General features: G+C 37.7%; 3 protein-coding genes across 9 annotated transcripts in view; 1 reads left to right on the top strand and 2 right to left on the bottom strand.

The window, feature by feature from the left end:
- Positions 1–2,478, top strand: part of LOC118748165 (protein phosphatase methylesterase 1) — a 4,736-nt gene extending 2,258 nt beyond the window's left edge. The window contains exons 3-9 of the mRNA XM_036482511.1: positions 15–218; positions 278–476; positions 538–647; positions 704–1,015; positions 1,087–1,335; positions 1,879–2,036; positions 2,099–2,478. Coding sequence (XP_036338404.1) covers positions 145–218; positions 278–476; positions 538–647; positions 704–1,015; positions 1,087–1,335; positions 1,879–2,036; positions 2,099–2,250 — 1,254 coding nt within the window. The 5' untranslated portion in view covers positions 15–144 and the 3' untranslated portion in view covers positions 2,251–2,478. The remainder of the gene's footprint in view (positions 1–14; positions 219–277; positions 477–537; positions 648–703; positions 1,016–1,086; positions 1,336–1,878; positions 2,037–2,098) is intronic.
- Positions 2,479–3,958: 1,480 nt separating this feature from the next.
- Positions 3,959–4,985, bottom strand: LOC118748166 (UPF0193 protein EVG1 homolog; the record flags this gene model as incomplete). Its single annotated transcript, XM_036482512.1, is given in 3 exon segments — positions 3,959–4,150; positions 4,253–4,627; positions 4,799–4,985. Coding segments are annotated over 3 exon segments (735 nt in total). The 3' UTR covers positions 3,959–3,977.
- Positions 4,986–6,977: 1,992 nt separating this feature from the next.
- Positions 6,978–12,930, bottom strand: part of LOC118748167 (protein Smaug) — an 8,235-nt gene continuing 2,282 nt past the window's right edge. Inside the window, exons 2-8 of one of the 7 annotated variants that reach the window (XR_004994029.1) lie at positions 11,858–12,567; positions 10,920–11,787; positions 10,163–10,856; positions 9,543–9,762; positions 7,762–9,465; positions 7,611–7,675; positions 6,978–7,553 (exon numbers count right to left, since the gene is read on the bottom strand). Coding sequence is in view for 4 of the 7 variants with exons in the window: in XM_036482513.1 (XP_036338406.1) it covers positions 8,238–9,465; positions 9,543–9,762; positions 10,163–10,856; positions 10,920–11,787; positions 11,858–12,525 (3,678 nt within the window). In the remaining 3 variants the exon portion in view is untranslated. Of the gene's footprint in view, positions 9,466–9,542; positions 9,763–10,162; positions 10,857–10,919; positions 11,788–11,857; positions 12,623–12,930 lie in introns of those variants that run through there. The other 6 variants (XM_036482518.1, XR_004994027.1, XR_004994028.1 and 3 more) reach the window with 6 other exon arrangements.

Genomic DNA, 12,930 nt, shown 5'->3' on the forward strand with positions numbered 1-12,930 from the left:
AGGCGCCTAAGAAGGTGTCCTGACCATTACTCTAGTTGAATAGCCGGGGATTGGAACCAACAGAAGAAAAATATATGTATATGGCACTAGCGCATCAATGAAGTAATTTCTAAGGCACGGAATTTTAATAAAAAATAACCAAAAATGTCCAATTTGCAACGCACTATTCTCAAAAATCGTCTCCCACCTACTATTCCTGGTGGACGCATCGGTAGAAGGTATGGTTTAGTTGTAGACTTTAATAGTCGGTTGTTTCGAACACTAAACTTTTTTTCAGTGATTCATTCAAAAAGTCTCGAATTCGAGATTTCAAACCGACACTTTGGAGCGATTTCTTTGCTGAAAAGGAAGATGTAATTTTGGATCAAAATCGCACTTTTCGTGTTTACCGCACAAAGCTACCGCAAAAGGCAGGACCAGTTCTATTACTACTGCACGGCGGTGGATATTCTGGATTGACGTGGTCACATTTTTGCGTAATATCTCAAATCTCTAAATTAACTCCGTTAAAACTCATTATTGCTGCATCTATTTCAGGTGGAGATAACGCGTATTATTAATTGCCAGTGTCTTGCAGTCGATCTACGTGGTCATGGTGATACCAAAACAGAACAGGAAGACGATCTCTCTTCAGATACTCTAGCCCAGTAAGAAACACTTGTAATTATAGCGACATATGGATGATAAAACATGATTTTTGTAGAGATATAGGTGATCTTGTGCTAAAGCTTTACACGGAGGACATCCCACCCATTTATCTGGTCGGCCATTCAATGGGCGGCGCTATTGCTGTCCACATTGCACACAAGGCGCTCATCCCGAGCATAATTGGCATCACTGTAATTGATGTGGTTGAAGGTACCGCAATGGAGGCACTAGCTAGCATGCAAAGCTTCCTGCGTTCGCGTCCAACCCATTTTAAAAGTATACCGAATGCTATTGAATGGTGCATAAGAAGCGGTCAAATACGCAATGTGGATAGCGCGAAAGTCTCAATGCCGGGACAAATTATTAAGTAAAGTTTGAATCAGGGTAATTTTGGTAATGGCAGAAATTTCTTACACAATGTTATATTTGTATTTCTAGTTGCACAACGAAACAGTTAGCTACAAATGAGCTACCTCTGGCAGACGATGATATCGACGATGGTGCTGCAGGAAGTTGCTTTACACATCCATTCAGTATTTCCGAAGACGAAGAAATGGGCAACGATAACGGAACTGGCCCAACAACTTCTGTGGTCGCTACCACTGCCTCTGGCAGCGAGAATGACAGTAGTTCTGATTCTACAGATTTTAAAAAACCTTGTACTATACCTGATGATACCCACAAGAGGTAATTAAGACCCCTATTGCGAGTGTCGACTAGTAGTAGATAAACGACTGCTAGTCGATTATCGATTATCCGTGGTATTTTCAAAGTCTATTTCTTGTTAAATAAGTGCGTGTGAATAGTTTATAGTCGCCCATCCTTCTACAAACAAACAGTAGTAGAAAAATTTGCGATAAAAAACTATTCAGTCGCTTTTTGAACGAGAAATCGACAGGCACAATACCATGGAAAAGCGATAATCGAATGATAGTCGTTTGATTATAAAGACTGTGTTGTTGTTGTAACAACAGGGAAATTGCCCTAAGGGGTTTTAGGAAGTACTTCTAGGGCGTACTATCCCTGATTAGATATATGAATTTAGTAGTGATAGTATTGGCCAGATATGAATCTGGTTGCTTACGTTACGTAGACGCCGACTGTCATAGAAACGATCACGTAGGCTATCCCAATGGATACAGTGTGTTACGCGACAATGGCTCTCGTAAAAATTCCTAAATGTAGTGGAAGTAATTGTAAATCCGGCTCTTAATTATCTTTCTTCAACAGGTATACTTGGCGTATAGACTTGTCCAAATCGGAAAAATACTGGGTAGGCTGGTTTACCGGGTTGAGTGAAAAATTCTTAAATTTGCGTGTTCCGAAACAACTACTGCTGGCCAGCATTGATGGCTTGGATAAGGCTTTAACAGTAGGTCAAATGCAAGGTGAGTTTATGAATGTAAGACGAACATTTTCAAATAAACTATATAGCAACTGTCTTTAACAGGACGCTTTCAAATGCAAGTTCTGGCTCGATGTGGACACGCTGTCCATGAAGACCGTCCGTACGAGGTAGCCGAAGTAATAAGTGGCTACCTCATACGAAATCGGTTTGCTGAAGCAGTTGGTGAATTTCACTATCACTTACCAGCATGTTAAATATTTCTGAGTGCCAATAAGCAGTAAAAGAAAATTGGTTGAATTAAGATGCTAAAACTAAACCTCGAGGAATGCCGTCAAACACAAGATCTTAAGTATCTGGGTATATTCCACAAATATGCAGAAATTTTAAACGCAAAAATAATTATATTGAAGGAAATATTAATATTTAAAACTTGCATTACTTAATTGAAGAAATTTAAATAAATAATTTAACTCCATTGAACTAAGTCTGATCTTTAATAATTTCTTTGTATATTTGTATAACTTCAGCGTTTGATATGTACGTATGCATGTATGTATGTATATTGTGCTTAACTATTAAGAAAATGTCCACGCAGTTGCACTTCACCCTGCTCTTGTTGTGGTATGTAATTTCCCCGATCTTCGGGATGCAACATTTATGCAACACTGAGGCATATATGTATGTAATCTCGAAAAAGATCTGGCCCGGGTATTGAAAATCGTAATTTTCTTATAACATTCTTGAAATTGTATACTCTATTTTAAAACCATTGGTGATTACTAGGGACGCCTGGCATGCGGCGAAACGCCCCATGATTCAAAGCATCTCTTCGCATACCCACTGAACCTTATGAACAGACCCCATCGAGGCTGCACGCTTCTTGGGTCTACCGCTAGTAGAGCTTGACGACAACGATTGAGGGACTAACCGATCTGGGCGGGGTGGCCGTAGCCGCTACAACAATAACCAATGACGTTAAAACCTATAAAAAAGGCAAAATGATGAAGTGAAATAAACAGGAATAGGCACTAAAACTCACAAAAAGCCCCGAAAAATTAGTTATATTAACATTGAACCACAGGGTGAATCTTGGAAATCGCGGGCAACAATTTTCATTCCATTATCGCTAAAGCTAATTATGAAATGTACAATTTAAATGGGGATCATTGGAAACATTCAAATTTTCAGAAACAAGGATAATGTGCACGCCCTTTACTATTTTATCAACGGCCCTTAGTATCTCCAAACCTTTGACTGAAAAAAACATCTTTGAATTTTTCCAACACGCGCTTCTATAAGCCGCTTCTGAATCTTATCCAAAAATTGTAAACAAAATACTATTTTTTCACAGCGTAATTTTTGAATATGGACTTTTATTTTTAATGCATATTAAAACTTTTAAATCACTTAATTAAATCTGTATTATTTTGGAATCAAGGAAAGCTAAATTGTAATCACTCTTAGCAGAAAAAAGGAAAGCTCAGTACAATACTAGTCCAGAGCTATGCCCTTTAAACAGATTTTTTTATTTTTATTTTGTTACCAATGTTGGCGGCATATGGTTTTATTGTTAGTTTCAGGAATAAAACAAAACTCTAAATAAATGTAGGTGAGCATATTTACATATCTGCGATCGTTTGAAAAAGTAGCTTATGTCGAAAGGCTGGCTTTAGTATAATACGGCATTCCCTTTATTCTTTAAACAACAAGGAATTTTTGGATGAGACTTAACAAGAATATTGACTTGTTAGTATCGGAACTATTTCTTGCACGTTTATTTGCCAAAAGTTTTTCAACGACTTAGCGCCGGTGAGTCATTCGCAATCGTTTGCTGCGAATGCCGATTTATACTAAAGCCAACCTTTCGACATAAGCTACTTTTCCATACGAACACAGATATATAAAGTTTGTCGTCCGATCGACAAAGTATATGTATGTATTCCTTTATAAGATTTGTGAATATAATTTTGCATGCCATTCTTTAGTCCACGTATCGTATACCGCTCCTTTTAATCTGCATTTTCGCCTCTAACGCCTTTATGTGGCGCAACCGTTCGGTAATTTGTTCACGAACCTCGTTTCTAAAGCGCTTACCTTCGCCCAATTCTTCCATTTCCGCTAACCAGTTGGCCCGTTCATTGATTTGATCCAAAACTTAAATGTAGAAACATAAATTTCGGGTCACTCTTATATTGTAGGTAAATTTCATGTATGTATGTATGTATGTATGTATGTATATATAATAGTAAACTTTACGTTCATCGATGAGGTTCTCCTCAGTAGCATTAAAGTCGTTCCTAGATTTTGGTTTTCGCTTTGCTTTCAGTGACGTCTCTGCCAAGCGCATACCTGACATGGCCTCTTGCAGCAGCTTCTTTTCCTTCTCGGTGGGCATACGATTCGTGGGCTTCGGACGATAAGGAGGTAGCTTGTAGGCATCGCTAGCCAATATTTGTTCGAGACTCTTTCGCTTGGCCAGACGCGCATGCCGTAAAATATCAAGTGCCCCAGTTTCTGGATCCTTCGTGTTAAAACGTGGAGGTTCTGGTTTTGGCAATGGTTCTCCGTTGCGTAAGTGATAGTTAATTTTTTTTCGCATCATCATCGACATTTTTGACTCAGCCATAAGTGCTGTAAAATAGTAAATTAATTGAAATAACCAGACTAATCTTTTTCTCTTTTATATATGTATGTATGGAATGTTATTGCCCATTGAAATGTGAATGAGGAGCAGAGGATCAGTATGTACGGATATACATATGTATGTATGTACGTATGTATATAGTCAAAACAATGTCCCACCTGTCAACAAATCGGCGGTTTCCTTGCTATACTCGAACTTGGGTGTGTGGAAAAGTCCACCTTGAGGAATGCGTTCGCTCGGCCACAATACAGCTTTGTTGTCGGAGCTGTAGAGTCGCGCATTCGTCTCTGCAGCCGTCCCCTTTGGTCCTGTGGTTATTATGCTCTCACAAGGTTTACCTTCCATGGCTATAAATTTATTTATGTATGATTCTTATCACAGAGATCGAATAGCAACGGGTTGACAATTTTATAAAATCAATCTGCTCGTATACGTCTTCAAATTAGGAACAAGTTTATTTCCAAGTAGATATAGTATATACATATGTGAACGTGCCTCTACGTTGCATGTTCGTTGTTACTCGAGGATATATTGTGCTCCAGTAAAAAAATGTTTTCTGATTTCTATAGTAACCGTTAACGAGAAATTACTTACCTTTGTGTTAAGGTTCAATTAAGCATACTTAGCTTTGCATAAAGGCTGGGACTATCGGTATATTGGGATATCCTTTCGAATATTGGCGTACATATTCGGATAAAATCCGTATATTCTTTTTTTATTCGGATATCCGTTCATTTGATTATTCCGATAATCTAAATAGTATTTGAACGCATTCGTAAAATTCAAACAAAATTACAGAATCTATCAAACTGAAAACTATATAATAGAACACCTCATTAGAACACAAACATTTGTTATTTTATTGTTAATTTTAAGATTCGAAAATCCCGATATTCGGTTAATATCCCTTGAATTATTAATCAGATATTCGATTATCCGGCTAGTCAAAAAATCCGGTTAGAACTCCCAACCCTATTTTGAATTGCGTAGCCAAACGTCGTTTGAAAACATGCTATGCTACGCTAAGTATGCATAACCGAGCCTTGACACTCCATTCGAATGTAAACGAACGCCGTGCAATTCTATGGTTTCGGTTTGTTAGATTAGTATAATTTTTCGGCAGATATTTGGCGGCGTGTGAATATAAGGTTGGTCTGACATTTTTCCAAGTCAAGTAAAGTTAACTATGCCTAACTGAGCCTATAACTCTTAGATTATTGCTTGCAACTAAGACGTTAATCAACGTGGGTTTAACGGTTTGAAAACGAGACCAAAGACGGGTTAAAAAAAAATTTTATTTAGGTATTATTAACGTTTATTTCTGCTCAAATTTGTTATTGTACTACACAAAGATACAAGATTCGTTTTTCGTTAGTTATTTATGAATTCTCTTATGCGTCTAATATACAGGTTCAAAAATAAATATGTAAATCATTAACAAATGAACTAACATCGCATACCTGAATGAATTATTTTCTTGTTTACTAGTCAACACAAATGCTTAATTTTTTTAAATTACATAATTAGACGGCCTAGCATGGGTATTATTCGCTCTTTGCTCTGCTTTCCGTTTCCCCCATATGTCACAAACAAAAAACACAAATTAATATCGTATTTTTAGTTTAAATGAATGCATCGATCGATAAAACTGGATTAGAAATTAGAATTGATTTAAAAATTTTCCAAATGGGTAAGCTATAGAATAAATTTGTTCTAGCATATAAAAAATAATAAAATTTTACTACAGTGCGAACAGGCTGCGCAAGTCTTCCGGCCACGTTTTGTCCCATGCATCGAACTCAAATCAATTGGTTCCAATGCAGAGCTGTGTCTAATAGCGTGTTTAAGCAAATGATGGAAAAGTATTTTAAATTAACAACAAATTTTGCATTATATTTACAAAAACTACGACTTTCCTATTGCTTTGCGTAGAGGCCGATGCAAATAAGAGTAGCGGACTATAGGTTGATCGTTGTGTGCTGATCGTGGTCATAATTGTTTACGTGTAACAAACACTTAAAAGGTATACATACATATATAGGTATATATATGTACACACATATATATATACATATATATATATATAAATACATATATATACACAATTACAAATATATAGATAAAATTACAATACAATATATTAAAATAAGCATAATGTTAAAATATTTGATTTTACAAATAAAATATATAAAGAGCAGCCGTATGCTTACAAACACACATACAAACGTGTCCAATGCGTTTGCGCCCATCTTGCGTAGCATCTGCTTCCTTGAGCATCAACTCACTAATCCACTTGATCACAAAACGAACTTCACTACATGGCATGACGAAAACACCTCCCCCAACTATTATGCTGAGATCGTTCCCAGGACAGTCAGACCTACATACGTAACTGGAACGAACCAGATTTATATTTGGCCAAGGACTGCCACTCCAGCAGTATTCCCACACACTTTCTGGCGAGTTCGTATGCTCTTACAACAACAAGATTATGCCGAAATGCTACGCAAGGGGCTTACAAAAAGGGTCTATACGACTATATATATGTAATTTCAGCTTAGCTATGTTAAATATTATTTAGTATATATAGTTGACATCTTAAATCGATACATGCATTCATGCGTATTATAAGATATAAGTTCAGCTTTACACAGTGTGCCTTGATTAGTCGAAATTTCTCATTCCTGCTAAATACCTTAGTAAAATATTTAAGTATTTTACTACTAAAATTCTAAATATGTTGCATTATTTTTTTAGTTAAAATTAAATTCAGCAATTACGTTCCGTACGAGAGCGGCGCCTGTCATTGTGATGAGTTTTATCCAGGTAATAATCGGCTCTCATTATTCATTCAATTGAATTAGTGTCAACAGTTGGCCATCAGAGTTTTCAGGGGCATTCAAACGTTTATTCCTAGCAACAGAAAGTAATTTTAGTCAGTCTCATTGTCGCGATGCATTTTGTAATTACTTCTATCTTGATTAGAACATGCTTTCTGTTTCCAGGCTTCCTTATCCAACGGTAGAATGGATTTACTAGGAAATTAAACAAAAACAATTCACATTTGTTCAATGATTAGACCTATGACCCCAAAAATTCGCTGAAATTGGTTTGTGTATACCTTTGAAAGGTTTAGTCTGATTACGTCACTTCTCAAAATGTTAGAATAGAGTAAAGATCTCTTCGAAATTCGAAAAATTCTCCTGAATAATTAAAGAAACAAAGAGAACAAAAAAGCGGAATCAATTACAATTCGGAAAATATACATCTAACCACAAAATCAGGTATACCACAACTACTTATGACGCTTACGTCGTTGACTAACTAATGGTATGTTTGATTTAACTGGGTTTCCACTAATTAACTAGCTAAATCCATTTAACAAGTTAAATAGTGGCAATATTCTAAATACTTGTATATAATCAACTTCGTCTAGGTTAGTAGTTACAATTTGTCTAACAGAGGAAAGTAAAGTTAATGAAAGACAGAAACCAAAAATATCTACAACAAGTACCAAGTATCAAACAAAATGCAACCATTATCTGCGTTGAACGAAAAAAAAAAATTCATCAAATATAACCAAAGGAATTAACAATCCTAGTTGATTGCCTGTTCGGTCATTTGCAAGCAGAGCGTTTCTAGTTGATCTAAACTATTAATGTCGTTCATATTTACAGCAGCAGAATTGGACAAGGAACCTTTGGTAGGGAATTTATCTTTCAGCGACATATTTATATTATTTAACAGTGGCATTGTTGCAGGGGTTGCTAGAGACGAACGTTGGTTGCCGCTATGTGGCTCGATGAATTGGGTCGGTAAATTGCTACAACTATTGGCATTATTGACACTACAACAGTTGGTTTTACTACAATTGTTGCTACCGTTAGCGTTAACATTGCACAGACAGTTCAATAAGTTGCTATTTCGACAGCTGTTGCCAACAGCTGCGGCTGCAGCGGCTAATAGCTGCAACTGTTGCTGCTGCTGTTGGCAAAGTAAATTATTATTTAGCATGCTACTGTTGTTATTTATTAGATGTGAGTGTTGTTGAGGTTGTTGTTGTGGGCCGATCACACCTCCAAGTGCAAGTTCGTCGGTACTAACCATTACAGCTGATGTCATTGTCTGCTTTGTTTGTTGTTGGTGTTGTGCTTGCAGTATATTTGGTTTTTGCTTTGACGAGTCGCCATTGCCGGCGGCTACATTTCCAACACTTGGGGCAAACGTAGATGGCAAATTAACATTATTACTGCTTTGATTAGTGATCGTTGTTGTAAGACTAGTACGGCGTAGTTGGCTTTCGGTGGACGTTGGCACTACAGGTACAATGCCTTGACCTGGTTTAAAGGTCATTTTTTGGGCTTGCTGTGGTCCTCCAGACACCACTATTAAATTATTAAGGGATCGCCGATGATGTTGTTGGGGTTGCTGCTGCTGTTGGTGTGAAGGTAGCGCCGGAAAATGAGCATGGTGTGACAGAACTGCAGGTTGCATCTGTTGTTGTTGTTGTTGCGATAATTGTGAATGATGATTTTGATGTTGCTGCTTTCCCTGCTGATGTTGGTTGCTCATGAAATTGGGATATGACGAACTTTTGTATTGCTGCTGCGATACCCCGTTATTGCCGCTGTTATTAGCACCAACGTTTAGGTGAGCGACCTTTTCGAAATCAGCCGGTTGAGCATGAATGCCATGGTGCTGTTGCTGCTGCGTTGTAGGTACGCCGTTGATTGAGAAGTTTAGCGTATCATTCGAATTTTTTCTATGGTTGATGCGGTCATTGCTTCCATTTTTTACGTCACATTTGCGCGATTTACCACCCCACCTGTGTCATTTGTGAATATACAAAATTAAAGACTCAAGAATGTATACAATTATCAAAAGAATTCACTATAAATTTACCTAGGCTTATTTAAATTTCCTACACTTCCATTTTTGACGTGGTGCGCTTTGTGCCCAATCGACATTTTTAGCTTTGACAGTTTGAACTTTAATTCCTTAAGCTGGGTGGATTGGTTCACAAAAGCCTCGTTGTGTATGGAACGGTCAAGAACCCACATCAGTACGTTAATGTTTTCCTCGTCCTGCGACGCGCCAGTGTCGTGTTGAATCATAGAGCTCACTGCAAAACAAAGGCATGTTCATGTATAAATTCCAAAGACCGTACCAGTTATGATCTCTTCAATAGAAGTATTAATTTAGCCATTAAAATTAGAGCCATATTTTTATCATACTTTCATCGGTACTTCATGATTTAATTAATTTTTAAATTAGTTATTTAGAAATGTTAATTTTTTCAAACAAAAATAATCGCATTTAGTAGTTTTTTTTTCGATAAAAAGAAAATCGTTTGGAAACTTAAAATTTTTTCGATGAAATAAATCGTTAATTTGGCTTTTTATTTTTAGGACCCAATATACTGGTTGTTTTATTTTTAGATCATAAGAGATTTATCTCCAAAAAATATAAGCCTCAAATAAAGCAGTCGCGATTCCAGAGAAATTCAAAATGTCATCTCTTACCTATATCAACCACTTTCAGAAAGCCGAGCGCTACATTGTCTTCGTTTGCTCCACTACTAAAAGCTTCAACAGGTTTCATGGGAGAGAGTACCATGTTGGCTAAATCCTCTACAGCCGCTTGTATTTTCGTTTGACCATTTCGCAAATCCTGCTCCAGTTTGCTTAAGTGAGGCGAGCGGTCCTTGAGTTTTTCTATGCAGAGTGCTAGCTTGTGCGAAGCGCCTTTGGTGACGCCTAAACCTTGCAAATACTCTTCAGTGATACAAAGCATATCTTCATATGTCATATTCTTGAAGAGATCAATGTACTTATGTAAGCGCAAAGACTTCAACCACAAGCCAATATTTGACATGCCGACATTTCGTGTTTGAAATTTTATATAACCGGGCTTGAAATCATCGAGGCGTGTATCTGAACCACTATTGGCTAAAACACCACGCTGATGTTCTATGGAAAGCGAGAAACTTCTAGGCTTATTTGCAAACTGTGCCAAATTTTCAGTGGAATTTGAACAGTTGTCATTGACTGTAATCACCGAAGAATTAGAAGACGACGAAGATGTGGATATTGCTTGTGTAGTAAGGCTATTAGAGCGTCGAGTTTTAAGTGCACCCAGTTTTCCATCTAAGCTCCAGCGAGTCACATCCATCTGTTCATAATTACCTGCCGTCATCGAAGTAAATTCCATTTGGGACTGCAATAGTTTGAAATAATATCATTAGTCCAACAATTACATACATGCACTTTTTAAATTTACCTTTTGCTGTAATTGATTGTTTGCATTTTGTTCATGGCCTGCAGGCACTGAAGCACCATTTTTGCATTCTTCGCTAACGTTGATGGTCACGTGAGGCTCAAAGTCGACGATTTCGGTGCCATTCTTGGAAAAGGATGTATCATGGTCATCGTTGTTGGGATTATTGGCACTGGTGCTGGCACATAGGCTTGTGTCATTGGCACCACTGCTCACGATGTTTATCATTGGCGTATTATTGCTGTTGCCAAAAAGGCCAGGTATTGTAGTGCCAGCAGTTGCGGCGGCTGCTGCAGCCACTCCATTTACCAATGATGATTCCTCTGGATTTGTGTCACACCCAATGGTTGCGATCCCCAAAGACAAGCCCATCTTGTTTTGACTAGATCCTAATTCGTTTAGATTAATACCATTGAAATTATCACAGAGTTGGTCAGTAATGCTACTGTTTCGCCGATTACTACAACTGCTGCCGCTACTACTTGAGCTTATACCGCTCAAATTATTTAAGCAACTGTTTGAGAACCCACTATCTCTCCGCGGAAAGCTGGACCAGTCCGGGTGTGACTTTGGCTGTGGAAGCGGAGTTTGTTGCACTAAGTGGTGCTGTTTGCTTGGCGGAGCAATGGTTTGCCAATCAATGCTCCTTGGCATTGTATGCGAAGTCGATATGTGCCCTGCTGCCGAACTGCCCGATGATGACATCGAATTGTTCGACATAGATGACGACGATGTTATTGAGGAAACTGAAGCATCCGACCCAGCAGCTATGCTCTGGTTGATGGTATAGTTGTTGGGGTTTTTCGGATCCGTCAACTTATCGGTAGCATGCAAATGATCTTCCAGATGTCGCAACCAAACACTGAGCGAGCTAAAAATTTAATTTAAAAAAAATACTCATTATCTATTCTAAATAAATATCTATGAAATATAAGCATTACCGGCGGTCTTCGTTACTTATAGCGGGGTGGATGAGTAAGTACGAAAATATTTGTTGTACCAACTCTGTGGGGACCCGCTGATTCATAGTGTCCCTCACTGCTGCTGGAACGAGAGCCAAATAAGCTAACTTGGCGTCATCGTTTCCCGGTTTCAATAGCGGTAACATGTTCAAAACTTCGCACAGTATCTCCTTCTTTTTCTCGTATAATTTGCGTTCATCGCAGTTTGTGATTTGAAAATCAGAACCATAGCATGGCATGGATTCCTTGTCCAAAGAGCCCGATGTCAGAGCGTCCACGGCGTCGTTCAAGTGCAACGTCCTATAGGCGTTTAATAGATTTTGCAAATACGATGGATTGTTCGCATTTATGTCGATGATAACACTACTTAGGTTAGAATCTGAGCCTAAGCTTTGCGTCAGGGCGTGGTCAATAGCGTATTGTAAGAATTTTAAACTAGGATACCTCAGGCGCTTCAGCAGGGCATATATAACAACTGTTCGTTCGCAATCATTCCATCCTTCAAAAAACCTCGTCACAGTAGTAACCTGTTCACTAAATGTAATTGGACTCTGATTTCGGGCAAAGTCAAATGTTTTAGGAGTTTGGTCATTGGTTCCACACATGTTCTGGCTATTGCCACTATTATCTCCAGTGGTATACTTCATGTCGGTTTTGATATTTCGTATATTCTTATGATGTAAATTTCCCTACAAATCAACCCGCAAGTTACCAAAAAAAGAATTCAATTAAATACATATGTACATGTATGTATGTATGTATGTATGTACATTTCGTCCCATTTCTGCGAAAATTACAACTTATCACAAAAACTTATTATGGGTACTAGCGTTAGGAGAACCAGAAATATTAAGTAAAAAATTCGTTTATTGTATCCTAGGGGAAGAAATAAGCATTTTTAATACTCTATACTGACCCTATTGCAGATAAGAGGTTAACACAGAAATTGGACAATATGTACATATGTACTTTGTTTTGTAAATATAAACTAATGTATGTTTTTGTTTTTAAACATTAATTTCATCAAACTTACTGTACAGCGAGTTTACAGA

This window comes from Rhagoletis pomonella, unplaced genomic scaffold (genome assembly GCF_013731165.1).
Source record: "Rhagoletis pomonella isolate Grant_MI unplaced genomic scaffold, Rhpom_1.0 Rhpom_scaffold_00012, whole genome shotgun sequence".
Taxonomy (NCBI): Eukaryota; Metazoa; Arthropoda; class Insecta; order Diptera; family Tephritidae; genus Rhagoletis; species Rhagoletis pomonella.